Below are 14,548 nucleotides of genomic sequence, written 5' to 3'. Positions count from 1 at the left end.
ATGGCCTCAGGTTGCGTGGTAAAAGAAGTGAAATCTGATAAAATCCTTGAAGCCAGCACTGTTCCGAAAACTTATGATTATTGGAATCCCTCAAAGAGAAATTTAAGCGACATGAACTTCCTTCAAACCCTCAAGGACTTCAACAAAGACCACATCAAGATCGAAATCATAAATAAATTCCGAAAAGAATTCCTCCCCTATAAAGATTTCAAGCCTCATGTTGTTGCTAAAGCTTCAAGTGCAGCTGAATGCTTCTACAAATGGATTATTGCTATGGATGTGTACGATGGAGTGGCAAAAGGGGTGGCATCGTAGATAGTAAAACTGAATAAAGCAGAGGAGTAATCGTAGACTATGCGAGTTTTAAATGAAAAGGAGGGGGTGGTGAAGATTGAAAAGAAGTTGGCACAACTAAATTTGCTCCTGGATATGGTCCATTAAGAAGTAAGTGAAAATGCAGAGTGAAATTGATTTATGCAACGGGAAATTGGATAGTGTACAGCTTAATGGAGGGCTTGGAGGGAAGACACAGCACTGGAATGAGGCTGCAGTGGCATCTTGATAATTTACCTGGAGCTGTTCTTTTGAATTGCGCATTAGTTGCATACTTGCCATAATTGTCCCATCAAAAAAGGAACGAGAAACTTTTAGTTTTTAAAAACTTGATTGAAAATCTTCAAATTCTTATAACCAAGAACATTTTTTTAAGTTTTCCGTACTTTTAGCGAATACTTCCAAAGTAGAAACTTGGATACAAAAAGGGGCGTTTGCCTTCAGAATTCTTCATAAAAAATGCCCTCATTCTGCACAATTCAAAACTTCACTGTTTTCTCATAGATCCAGAGTTCCAAGCCCAGAAGTGGATCGTCAAAACTGAAACCAGAAACAACTTCTTGCAAACTAAACTCATCTTCAATGATTTTCTACTCAGTTGAAACACTCTCTCAATCAAAGACTGAGAATCCTTATTCAAAACCCTCAGGGATTCATCCTATTAGACATTACAAAGTTTTTGTCGCAAGAAAAAACCCCTGTGACCATAGACTTAGGGAAAGTGGAAGTGCATAGTGACGCGAAAATGTATTTAAGCGGATGTGAAAGTGACGCCAAATGCAGTGAGGAGATTTGTAATAAAATAGCTGTGATAAACGTCTAATTAACAGAAGGTTTTCTGGGGATTGTGATGGAGATTCTGGGGCTGGAAGTCAGGAAGATGATTTATGAGTAACGATCAAAGGCTCTAGGGATGATTTTTAAAATCTGGATGGAAAGATATTGGTAACTCTCCTTGAGGGTAAAGCTGATATTCTAAAAAATATAGCCAGTATATATATCTTGAATTAATCCATGTACCTCAGCAAGGAAGTTAAATTGAAGGAAGCCTAAGGGCTAAATTTGCCGAAATCATCAAATGAATCCAAATAACATATCTTAGGTGTGCCAAATATGTCTCTAGACAATTTTGTATTATTCCATCTGCTTTTTATTATTAAATTTTAAATTTTTATAGGTAGATGGGTGCGGTCTCATTATACAAGATACGGCACTGAAACTTTCTTTTTTCAAAGATCAATGAAAGAAAGTACTATATATATATATATATATATATATATATATATATTATATATTTTGTTAATTAATTATAATAACATGGAAATTTACTTAAGTGGTTTTTAAAAGAATATTTGAGAAGTGTCGACCGTTGGTTTTGATGCATTCTTGAATCAGTCCCCTAAAGGGCCTCTCAGCACCCTCCAGCATTGGTACCTATGTGTTGGCAACCGCGTCATGAATATTGTTCCTTAAATTTTCCACGGGTCACACACGGAAATTTTCGATGCGTCTTTTGAGGGAAGCTTTTCCCGGCCGGTTGATCTCCACGGCCCGCGCGATCTCCAGATTTGGTTCCCTGCGATTATTTCCTGTAAGACAGCCTAAGATCGGTTGTTTACGTAATTCGTCCGGCAACCGTAGAAGTTTTAAAGAACAATATTTGTGATGCGGTCGCCAACATACCGGCAACTATGCTGGAGAGCGATGGGTGCAACTTTAGAGGACTGATCTAAGAATGCATCAAAACGAACCGTCGACACTTGTTAAATATTTTTTTTGCAAACTCTAAGTAAATTACCATGTTATTATAATTAATGAACAAAAAAAATATAAAAGTATATATCGAGTACTTTTTTAAATATATCTTTGAAAAAAGAAAATTTCAATGCTGCACCCTGTATTTGAACACTTTTCCACTTTCCCCTGGGCTTTTTTAGCTCTTTCTCCGTCCTTATAGCAGGTTCAAACATGAATCCCCCCATAAGTAATAAATCGTCTATTGGTAATTAAGTAGAAGAACCACGAAATATCCGAATAAAAGCATTTACACACATATAGGTATTAGAATAGGTATTTGAAAAATGCAGGTAGCTCTTGAATACAGGATATTTCAAGGGTAATTTCCTAATTAAATTCATTAAATCTCTTCAATGTGAATTGCGCAACTAATGTGGGAGAGTTTTTGAGTTTGCAGAAGCACTGACTAAAAGTTAACCGGAACAATCCGCAAAATTTTCGAAAATCTGCTTTTTCTCTAAATCCCTGAAGCAGTATATTTTAAGATTTTTGACACAACACCACAAAAACATATTTATAGAAAAGGAAACCACAAATTGAACTATTTCGGCAGCGCAAAAACTACGCATAATAACAACGTACCATTGGTCGATTATCACGTGTGACCATACCATGACCAAAATTAGTATACCCACCAAGTGGATTCATCTGTAGCCCATCGAGCTAGTGTGAATGGATTTATGCTAATCAAGGCGATAATAAGAAGTAGATTACAGTCTATCGTGGTGTAGAGAAATTTGAGGAAAAGCGGATTTTTGGATGGGAAAATTTGTGTTTTTATATAGTGGACAAATATAATTTTGGTGAGGTATCTTAGAATGTGAGTTTATTGGATTTATAAGGCTGTAAGATTGATTGGTAAGTAGATGAGTTTATTGACTAAATCTATAGAAAATTCCATTCTTCTTATATAACCCCTTGTTATGTAAAACAAATAATAATTATCCTCATATAATAAAACGAAATTAATTGCCATGATAATGTATCAGTCCATTGTATGTTAATTGCAAATCTGGAGGTGCATCCCATCAAGTTGGGCAATTATCGATATCCTTTTCAGTACTATTGCTTAAAGTCCATAATGAATACTAAACTATACCGATTCAAAATTCCGATCCAAAACTAGCACTCAGCTCTTCCTTCTAGAATGATCCAAAATGGTGAAGAACTCAGCTCCATTTTCCAGTAGAACTGAATTCATTTCCGACGAAACCCTCAACGATGGGCTTCGCTACAGTAGGAATGGGGGATGTTTCGTGACCACCAAAAAGGCCATAGCTTTTGTCGTGATTGCTCTGGCGTCCCTTTGCGTGGTCATCGTGCTGATGTATTATTATGGGCCCAATACCAGGCTCCAAATGGTAAGAAAAGAATCAGAAATAAGCTAATTAACTTCGAGAACTTTTTAGTTAAATATTGATTTTGCAGTGGCTATCTCTGCAATTTCGCGTTGTGAAAAACCAGATTTTGTGACAATAAGGCCAAATTTCTCTATTGCGAAGATTGCTCTAATAGATGATTTCATTTTTAATTCTTCCAAAATGTGATGACTTATGCTAATCGAAGTGAAAAAAATGCAAATTAGCATTGAAATTATACATGGTTTGAAAATTAAGCGAAGGCTATGTATTTATGTCAGGTCTATATGCTGAAAACCTTTCGTTTTAAACAAATTTCAATTAATTACCATCCTTTTGTTTTTTTTTCTGTGCGGGACTAATCGAAATGGATTTAAATTGAAAAGCGACAATATCGAACAAATACATGAGTGATTGAGGCATTTCAAATCGCAATTTTCCCTAGAAAAGGGCACGACTGACTTATTGGAGTTTATCCGTTTCTGGAATATGTAAATTTAAAAACGGAGTACTTTACGTTTGTTGGAAAATACTGGAATATGCAAAAAGTCGAGAAAAATTTTAGGACAATTGCAAAAAAGTTCTGTTTATATGCTGGGTATCCCAACTTTTAGGATCAAACTTTAATCACGATTTATACGTAGAAAAATAATCGTAGTTTGCTATATAAGAGTTAAATCCCAAAAATGTTTAGTAACAGAAATGCAGTGCGTTAAAATTTTCGTAGAAAATTACAAATTTATTAATTTGTAATTGTTACTCATATCAAACAACTATTTTTTTAAAGTAAAATATAATATTTGCTTTCAACATTAGTTTGAGCACAGACACTACCTTAAATATTTTTTAGGAAAAAAACTACGACATTGGTTTTCCTCGAAATAAAAATCATATTTGTAATCTGCATTCATTTTGGAATAAAAAAACTACTAAATACTTTAAGATATCCTAAATTTACTTTTATTATAACATAAAACTTCAGGAGCGGCTCCAAAGGGGTTCAATTAAATAAGAAATTTCAAAATAGGAAAAGTACCTCGTTTTGTTGGCGAATCACTAAAGACCTCGATTTTTAAAACAAAAAAAATTGAAGAATTTGACTAATTGACGCAATGCATTTCAATTTTATAAGAAATATTTCTCAGTGCGCTACTGAAGACTTCTGACTAATTACTTAAAATACCGAACAGAAATTTTAATTTTTTTTATATATGAAAGATCAGTGGCGTCTCTAAAAGAGCTCAAAAATTGTAACGATGCCCTTTAAGCTAGATTTCAAGATTTTCATACAATAAAAAAAAATGTTATAGTGCGTCACTGAATATTTCTGAAAAATTGTAATGTATTTTAAAATATCGAAAACTAATTTTGATTTAAGTATCAAATATCAAATCAAATACATACTATAGTCTCTAAAAGGGCCAAAGCTTTCTATTAATGTACTCTAAACTTTATGTCAAAGTTCTTAATGTTACGTGCACTACTGCAAATTTCTACAAAATGATCACATATTTGAAAATACCGATTAACATTTAATAAAAATAGTTGACTTTTTAGCACTTTAGGAAACTTTTGGCAATTTGCTACCAACTTAAAATTAAATATAGATTTAGATATTAAATATCAAGAGCGTCTCGAGAAGGGTTGAAAAATGGCAACAAAACAAACGTGCACCATAATTTTACGGTTTTTGCGTTAATAAACAATTCTTAACTTCTTCATATGTCAGTGAAGACTTCTGAAAAAAATACAAACTTGAAAATTATGAACAGTATTTTGGTGGTGAGCAGAGCTGGAGGTATCGAGAGAAGTTGAAAATCTGCTGCCTTGTACTGTAAATTAATAACAATGTTTAATTCGAAAATCAATTTCTAATACAGTTTTACATCAATTTTAACTTTTTGCCTAAAAATAATTTAGTTTTCTTTTCTACTGCTTAATTGAGACTAAAATTGTTCCACTAAAATATATTTCTATTCAGCTGCAAAGAGAAGTGAACGACATAGAAGCACTCTTGAATGAAACCATCAATGAGGAAATCTCCACAGAGAATTTACGCCTACCTAGCTATCTCCACCCTATTCACTATAAACTTATGGTCCATCCTATTTTGGACGAGGCCAGAGATGACAATTTCACCTTTACAGCCCTTGTAAAAATTACTGTAAGGCTTTATATATGCATATGTATATTCTGTATATGAAAAATGGTTTATAGCTCAACTGCACAGTATCAACAAACAAAATCATTTTAAATTGGGATGAAGAGCTGTTTATAAATGACTCAGACATCAAAGTTTTTACCATTAAACATGAGGAGGCGCACGGAAATGAGACTGGGCATAATGTGACTCGGAGGGAGGTTGAGGATGAGGATGAGAGTGTTTCTACTATGGAGGAGAGCGGTAGCACTACAGAGATGGTTCCTACTGAGGTCGTTCCTGAGAAAGTTTCAATTTCTTCAGAATTAAAAGTGCTTGAGGTGCATGAAGTAGTCAGAGATGCTCCAAACTCTAAGCTCACAATAATGCTCAAAGATCGTCTTTTTAAAAAGCACGTATATACCGTGGAAATCAAAGTTTCAGGCAATATTACTAGCAATCTAGTAGGGTTTTACCGGACCAGTTACACGGATTTAACCGGTAATGTTCGGTAAGTACTCAAAGGAAAAGTGTTTGTGAAAGAACAAGAAAAAGAAGAAGTAAATAGAGACGTATAGATTAAAACTTTTGGTTTTGTTTAAATAGATTAATAGTTTTTTTACTTTTTTTATATTTCAAAGATGAAATAAAGCTTCAGTATACTATAGTATGCGTGCATACCATATCCTACATTTCAGTAATAAATCCACAAGAATAATTCATTCACCAGTCTATCAAGAATCTATGAATAAAGATGTTTAAATGAAAAACCAAATTGAGATTTTTAATAGATATCTACTTAAAAAATAAATAACCATAATATATAATACAGGTATATACTATGTAGTGTTTTATTAAACAGAATAGGTAGTTGCAGTAGGTAAATTAATTTCTCCTCAATTTAGGTGGCTCGCAACTACCCAAATGGCCTCAGTATATGCCAGAACAGTATTTCCATGCTTCGATGAGCCAGCGTTTAAGGCTCCATTCGAAATTAGTGTAGCTAGACGAACAAATACCACCGTGCTTTCCAATATGCCTGTCAAGGAAATTGAGCCAATGTAATTATCTCTATTTTAAAGAAATTTTAATTATTTAGATCATTTTCTAACAAAGGAACGAGACTGGTTGGGTCTGGGATCACTTTGAAACCACCCCACCCATGGCAACCTACTTGGTAGCCTTTACTATCTGCGATTTTGACCACGTTACCTCATCAAACAGATCTATAGGACCGGTTTTCAAGGTCTATGCCCCTAAAGATGACCTTTCCAAGGCTCAATATGCCCTTGAGGTAGTTCAGGAGATCCTTCCTTTCCTGGAACAATATTTCGGGATTAAATATCCTCTACCAAAGCTGGATTTAATTGCTATTCCCAGTTTTGGCACGGATGCAATGGAGAATTGGGGGCTGATCCATTTCAAGTGAGAGCGATTGTGACCTGGGAAATTGTCTTTATGTAACTATAAAATAACAGGAAGTCCAATTTGCTGTTCGACCCATCATCCAGAAGCATCAAAAGCAAAAGCCTGATTTTTGCGAAAATCGCCCATGAATTGGCCCATCAATGGTTCGGGAATTTGGTCACCATGAAGTGGTGGTCGGACTTGTGGTTAAATGAAGGTTTTGGCACGTTCATGGCAGAAATTACTTTAAGCAGGGTTAGTACTTATGCTACAATTATTCTCCATATTACCATCATTTAATACCATCATATTAGTTAAGGCCCAGATGGCACGTCTATAGTAGTATGCAACTGCGCAATGCCTATACTACCCTCTACTACGATAGCCTCAGGTCTACACAGAGCATCGAAGGCAAAGTGAGCAGCAATGCTCAAATTGAGCAGATCTACGACACAGATATTGTCACCAAGAAAGGAAGCAGTGTGCTTAAAATGCTCAATTACACCCTAACCAAGGATGTGTTCCAAATGGGGTTACACAATTATCTGAAGAAATTGTAATTCTTAAAGTTAGCTTTCCTTTATGTGTTATGACTATGATTTTTGGCTATTCTCAGCTCATTTCAATCCACAACTCAAGACGATCTCTGGGGTCTGTTCACCAAACGAGCTCATAACCAGAGCATTATACCCGAAAACGTGACTGTCAAGGCTTTGATGGACTCTTGGACCACTCAAAGTGGATATCCCTGTATCACTGTGATCAGGAACTATAGCTCAGGTAGGAGGAAATTTTTGTCCCAAAAATGGTTGCGAGAAATGCGGAAAAAAATCAAAAGTGAAGTCAAAAAGTACCCTTTGTTTTGGCCCTTAGTTCGGTCCTGACGATTTATCAATGAAGTTTAAAGAATTTGTTATTTAAAGGAGAGTGCTTAAGGCGTAAAATATGGTAAAGCCATTAATGGAGATTGTTTCCAAGAGAATTTAAGAATTGTGTAAATATATTTAAGGGTGATACCCAATATGTTGCTTTAAAACCATTGCTATTAGTTCATTCCTTTTGGTACGGTTCTGATTATTTATTAATGGAGTTGATGAAAGTTTTGCTTAATAACGAACATCGGAGGAATATAATGTCCGGAATTTATTGACTTACGTGCTTTCTACGGATTTGTAGGACTTCTTAAATTTAGGGACTATAAAAGCTAATTTTGGTTAAAATTACTTTGCTCCTTGTGGTACGGCTCTGATATTGAATTAATCAAGTTAAACAAATTTGTTTAAAAAGCAATATAATAGGAATAGAATATGCAACCTTCATTGGCGTAGCCACTTTCTAATGACATTCACTTTTTTTATTTAGTGAGAATGAAATCGACTTTTTGCCTAAAGTTTTATCGTTTCTGGTACGCCACTGATAATATATCAGTAGATTTGGATTTTTTTAATTTATAAACGAATATTTAAGTCATAAAATATACGATTGCCATAAGCGTACTTTGTTTCTAAGCGCATTATACAGTGTAACCCATAAAGTCCGCATCATATAGGAAATTCTTTTACTTATGAATTTGGGTAAATTTTGTCTTTACCTTCGGGCTGTGCTTCAGAAATGACGAGAAATGACATACAAATCGAAAAACAAATGATTATTTATAACTGTCAAATTGCAATTTTTTTCAAAAACATTCAAAATCTACCATTGTTTCTCCATGTTTTGGAAAATCACAAAGGAAAAAGTTTCTCAGTTTCTTATTTTCTACCCATAGGCAAATTTTCAACTTCCTAGGACGACTTTCATTTCAATTTTTTTGTATTCCTGCATTTCCGAAGTATTCAAATTGGTCAGCAATCTTGTAAGAATAATTACAATATATTAAAGTGATTGTCTGAACGAGCATTCATCAGTTAAAGTTGTAATAAATTAATCTTTTTAAAGAAAATGTAAAATTCATTAAAGACGCTACGCATGCCTTGATATAAAGTTGATGTGTTTATAAAGAAAATGTTCCGGTTACCTTATCCCGATATTTTTGTAAAATTTATTGACACAGAATTGGATAGAAATAAATATCAGCTGACTGATTTGAATACTTCGAAAATGCGGGGTACAAAAAATTTTTTTAAATGAAAGTCGTCCGAGAAAGTTGAAAATTTACACATAAGTAAAAAATAAGAAACTTCCTTTGTGATTTTTCAAAATTAAAAAAAAAATGGTAGATTTTGAATACTTTTGAAAAAATGCAGTTTGACAGTTATAAAGTCATTTTTTTCAATTTGTATGTTCTTTCTCATGATTTCTGAAGAACAGTCCGAAGACAAAGTCAAAATTTACTCAAAATTATAAAAGAATTTCCTATATGATGCGGACTTTATGGGTCACACTGTATAACAATTTATCTAATTTAGAAATCATGGAATCTGATTTTTGCTCAAATTTGTCATTGTCATTTGCTTCGTTTGCGGATACGATGATTATTCCAGGAGTTGCTGTTATTAATCAAATTAAAATGACCGAGGACACGACTGTTACATCGGATCAATTATGGTACGTACCCATCACTTACATCACCAGGGAGGAAAGAAACGTGGAGAGCATTTGGCTGGAGAATGTCCGTCAAACTGACCTGAATTTGAGCCATTTGGGAAACGAATCTTGGATTTTGGTCAATATCGAAGAAACTGGTGAGCAAACTTACTCGTGCCATATCACACGTTCCTTGATTTGCCCCCGCATTTAGGATTTTTTCGAGTGAATTATGACTTTCATAACTGGAACCTTTTGACTCACCAACTGCGCAGAAATCCCAATAAAATCCCTGTGTCTAACAGGGGTCATTTGATTGATGACGCATTCCAACTAGCTAATATTGGTCACATTAACTACACCATCGCCTTTAATTTGGTCAAATACCTGACCATCGCTGAGGTAAACTACGTCCCGTGGTATGCCGCATTGAGAAACATGGAAGAACTGAGGTAAGTACTGGTTAATTTAAGTCAGTTAGACTACTATAATGATTTTCCAGAGTAATTATCAGCAACTATGAATATTCGGGTTTATACGACAACTTCATATTGAAATTAGTGAAGCCAATGTTCGATGAATTGGGCACCAGTGAAAAACCAGACGAAACGCAAAATGAAAAGTTGTTGAGATTGGTAATAGTGACTTCGGCATGTCAGCTAAGGTACTCCAAGTGCATTCAATGGGCGAGGTCCCTTTATGATCACTGGATGAGGTCTGATGACCCCAACACTAACAAAATGTATGCTGTCACTCTTTGTCAGTTATGGTCCAAATCATCATTGATTCTCTTAGCATCAACGTGGACTACAAGTACATAGTTCAATGCTCTGCAATTAAAGCTGGAGGCCCGGACGAATGGGATTTTCTTTGGAACCGCACTTTATCCCCCTCGATGTCTCCTACAGACCTGGAAACTGCCTATTTGAGTTTGGGCTGCACCTACGATCCCTGGCTCATAAACAGATATCTGGAGTATTCCCTGGATGGCAACATGACCCTGGAAAACGTCCAAAACGTCTGGATCTCCATTAATCATCCAGTGGGTGTTAAAACAGGCTTCCAATTCTTACGATTAAACTGGGACCGCATTTACGCCACCTATGAGGATATATTTCCAGTTTTTAGCACCATTTTCCATGATTTTGTCTCGCAGTTCTCCACTGAGGTTGACTTAGAAGACGTAAGTATTGTGGTTGTGCGGTAAATGGCAACGATGCAACATTATTTTGGTTGTCATATCAAAATGAGACGTTGCCAAACTTTGATCAAAGGCACGAAATATCCAGACATCATTAGCGTAGTTAGTTTGCAAGAGCAAGTACCAATTTTATAAAATTTGGATATATAGTTTTTTTTAATTAAAATTACCATTCATTCTTTCCTTTTGATCTGCCTCTCATAATTTTTCGATGGGGGTTGAAAAATATTCTGATATATTTGGGACATGAAATATCTAGAATTCATTGGCATAGGTCCTTTTCAGGATCCATCTTATCTTTTAGTGCCAATCTAAAATAAAAATAAAAATATACAGTAACCAATTTTTGAGGAAAATTATCATTGTTTGATTTCCTTTGATACGACCCTGATTATTTTGCGGCGTGTTGAGAAAGTGTCTGCGTGGAGGGATTGCTCGTTTAAGGCACGATATATCCAGAATTAATTGTCTTAGATTCCAAAAGGCAAATAGCATTTTTTAATTACTGAATATAAAAGAACAAATCTTTATTGCCATAGCTTTATCCCCTTGTGATACGCCTTTGATAATTTTCCTATGGTGTGGACATTTTTTCTACTTAAAGAGGAATATTCAAAGCATACAATTTCCAGAATTCAGTGGCGCAGGTAGATCCCAGGGACGTAAATAAATTTTCTAACTTAAAGCTAAAAAAAAATCTAGTTAAACGTAAATATTTGCAAAGTAATCATGGTTTAGCCTCTTTTGGCACAGTTCCAAAGAAGTTTATTGTAATTCTCTGAGGAAAACGGCAGAGGCGCAATGCTCATTTGCTTATCAGATCTATGCGATGTTGTCAAACTTTACTAATTGTCTTGAAACTATCTAATTTTTCTGCAGCTGACGACCTTTTACAAACTGCACCAAACCGATCTAAAATCAGTAGCGACCATTCTGCAAAGTGCTGTAGACCAAATGAAGGTCCGGATCAAGTGGAAAAAGAAGCACCTGGACTCTGTGGTGAATTGGCTTAAGGACAACCGGTTTTGAGTTTATTTTAATATATGAAAAAATAGCTGTAAATATTGTAGATGCTTTTATCAGTAGTGTTAGGATTGTATTTTAATAATATGTTGTTTATTAAACTATGTTTTAAGCAATTTTAAGTTTTCTGATATTAAAACCTCATTCGCCTGCCCATTAAAGCAGCCCACAAAGTGTGCCGTGTTGAGCACAATGCCCTGAAAAGCACATAAGGGCTTTTAGGCATGATTTATCTGTTTGCTATAGCTCTTCAGATTCGCCCGTAAAATCCTTACATAGGTGGTTATAACGTTTTAAACAGATGTGGCCGACAGGTATTTTCGCAGCTTCCCTCTTGCTAACTAGGCATGAGACCTTATCGAAAGAATATCGACAACATCCATCTCACCTTTAGATTAAAATCTTTTGGGTTCTCCCTCACTCTAGTGTAGCCGTCGTCCTCATCTTAAGCTGTCCATCTACGTCTGCTTCGAGAGGTTCCAGGAACCATATGATTTGGTCCTTCGGAAATATTCAAAATTTTACGTTTGAAATCGCCCTATGGGAACATCAAATTTGCCTCTTCTTAGAGGGGAAGTAAATGGAATAAACTTGAATGCGTACCTCCTAATAACAGCAGAGCTGGAGCCGTATAAACAGATAAAAGCACAAATCCGAGGGATAAATGTATTTAAAGTGGTTTGATATCACTTTACAAAGGGATCTGCATTTCTTCTGCCATTGTTAAAGATAATTGATGGAAACGGGCCATTTGATAAATGATTTTGTTTTGTGAGATTAAGTGTGCTTTTAAATTAGGTAAGAGAGGACTGTCGTCCTGGAAAACTCTTCCGTATAAGCAAATTAATCTTAAGAAAAATTTGAAGAGAGGAAATTTGTTAATAACATGTAGCCAGCAGTAATGAGACCTATAAGGGCTTGTTTGCAAGAGCCCTTTGGGGATCACCCAATTAGAGACATCTGCGCATAATTTAAAGCACCAATAAGAGCCCGTTTGGGGTTTTAGGGGCGACATTATGTAAGGACTTAAAATGTCGTAAGCAAGTGTAAAGAATCTGGTCTTTTCGTAATCAATTTAAACTTAGCTTAAAATATCTGTAAAAGCAAAAGTGTAGAGGCGCAGCTCTATTAGTAGAGTTATGAAGCGCCCGAGGTGGCTAATAGGCATGGGAGAAGGAATCGATGTGTTTTCATAAGAAATGGAACTAATCCAAATGTACATTCTCTTAAGCTTTGCCCAGAAATGAGCTACGCCATTGATGTATTTAAAGATAATCTGTTCGAAGCTTCCCCGCAATTTATAAAAATCAGAATTGTTCTTTTCTATTCTGAACCACAGTGGCGCGCCTTGCGACCAATTTATTTCAAAAGGGAAATAGAAATCTAAAAGTAAACTGTTGCTTACATAACTACTAGAAAAAATGAGCTACGCCCCTGACGTATTTTTAAAGCAAAAAGTACTGTTGCATGTGCAAATATTTAAAATAAAATTTTTCACAATTTAATTGAGGAAAAAATACAACTTTTCTATTTTTTTTTCTTTCTATTCTATACTTCTGCTATTAACAGTAAAAGTGTGTACGAGGCATTTTTCTTTCAAGAAAAAATTAATTTGAAACGTCACTATTTGCATATTCTTAAAAACTTCCAGAAATAAACTACGTCACTGACGTATTTCAGATAACATCACTTGCAGTTCAGTTTAGTTAAAAATTGACATTTGAAACTCTAACTTTCAAATCACAGCGGCGTAGCTAGAGATCAATCTTAGGGTAGTAAATTGAATACAAAAAAATTTTATTTGGACGCTCGTAACTACGTCTGGTAAAGAGTTACGCCATTGGTATATTTAAGGTATTTATTTTTCAGAGTTTACTTTAGTAAATCGGCTACACCCTTGACAATAATTTAAAGTTAACTTGCAGAAAATTAATTTCCCACAGAAAATGAAGTGTCAGATTTTATTGTCAACCACAGTGGTGTAGTACTGGACCTACTTGTTTCAAAGGGGAGAAATAAAATTTACCTTTCGTTTATATTGACAACTACTCCCAAAAACCAGTTGCGCTACTGACATATTTCACGGAAAATTGTTTGCAATTTTATTGGGTAAAAACGTGGAATTATATATTGCAACTGTCAGCCACAGAGGCGTAACATGAAATATATTTATTTCATTGCAGAAATATTTATTTAATACTTCAGTGAGACACGAAATTTAAGATTTCGACATTCAAATAGAGACTCGTAGCCAGAAAAATATCACATTCAAAAAAATAATGTAAAAACGTATAATTTTTGCGGATTTTTATACGCTTCCAGTAATAAGTTGCGCTCCTGAGTAATTGAAAGTCAGAAAAAACTAATTTGATGCAAATCAAGTTGGCAAAAAACGGAACTGGGAATCGCGCTTCAACTGTTAGCCACAGTGGCGTAACAAGAAATATCACTGATTAAAAAAATGAATCTAAAAATTTACGTTTCTTCATATTCTCAACTACTTTCAAAAACGAGCTACGCTATTGGCTAATTTTTAAACTTTCGTTTAAAAGAATTCAATCCAGTAAAGATCGAATTTATGAATTTCAACTGCCAATCACAATACTGTAACCAAACCGTAACCAAAAAGTATCGCCCTTCAAGAGCTTCAAATCGATTCACCAGAAGATCAATTATAAAAATGTATTATTTTCTCACTCCCAACTACTTCAAAAAATGGGCTACGTCACTGACGACACACTTAAAGTAAAAGCCTTTATAGTT

General features: G+C 34.8%; 2 protein-coding genes across 3 annotated transcripts; both read left to right on the top strand.

Moving 5' to 3' along the window:
• LOC136409119 (dynein axonemal heavy chain 7-like) lies at positions 1–1,156 on the top strand. The gene is made up of 2 exons (XM_066390441.1): positions 1–311; positions 955–1,156. Exons 1-2 carry the CDS (start codon positions 1–3, stop codon positions 1,154–1,156), a joined length of 513 nt encoding a protein of 170 aa, XP_066246538.1.
• Positions 1,157–2,765: 1,609 nt separating this feature from the next.
• On the top strand, positions 2,766–11,901 carry LOC136408877 (aminopeptidase N-like). 2 transcript variants are annotated; one of them, XM_066390075.1, is made up of 14 exons: positions 2,766–2,988; positions 3,277–3,491; positions 5,470–5,652; positions 5,706–6,139; positions 6,534–6,689; positions 6,745–7,053; positions 7,107–7,290; positions 7,350–7,591; positions 7,652–7,815; positions 9,519–9,719; positions 9,776–10,013; positions 10,064–10,303; positions 10,357–10,744; positions 11,642–11,901. In XM_066390075.1, exons 2-14 carry the CDS (start codon positions 3,288–3,290, stop codon positions 11,789–11,791), a joined length of 3,093 nt encoding a protein of 1,030 aa, XP_066246172.1. In that variant the 5' UTR covers positions 2,766–2,988; positions 3,277–3,287; the 3' UTR covers positions 11,792–11,901. The 2 variants fall into 2 exon arrangements, with proteins under 2 accessions (XP_066246172.1, XP_066246171.1); XM_066390074.1 differs by lacking the exon at positions 2,766–2,988 and having other exon boundaries at positions 3,197–3,491.
• The last annotated feature ends 2,647 nt before the right edge of the window (positions 11,902–14,548 follow it).

The sequence above is a fragment of the Euwallacea similis genome, chromosome 5 (assembly GCF_039881205.1).
Source record: "Euwallacea similis isolate ESF13 chromosome 5, ESF131.1, whole genome shotgun sequence".
Taxonomy (NCBI): domain Eukaryota; kingdom Metazoa; phylum Arthropoda; class Insecta; order Coleoptera; family Curculionidae; genus Euwallacea; species Euwallacea similis.
Note: the sequence above shows the minus strand (reverse complement) of the source record. Positions and strands in the feature narration are given on the sequence as shown.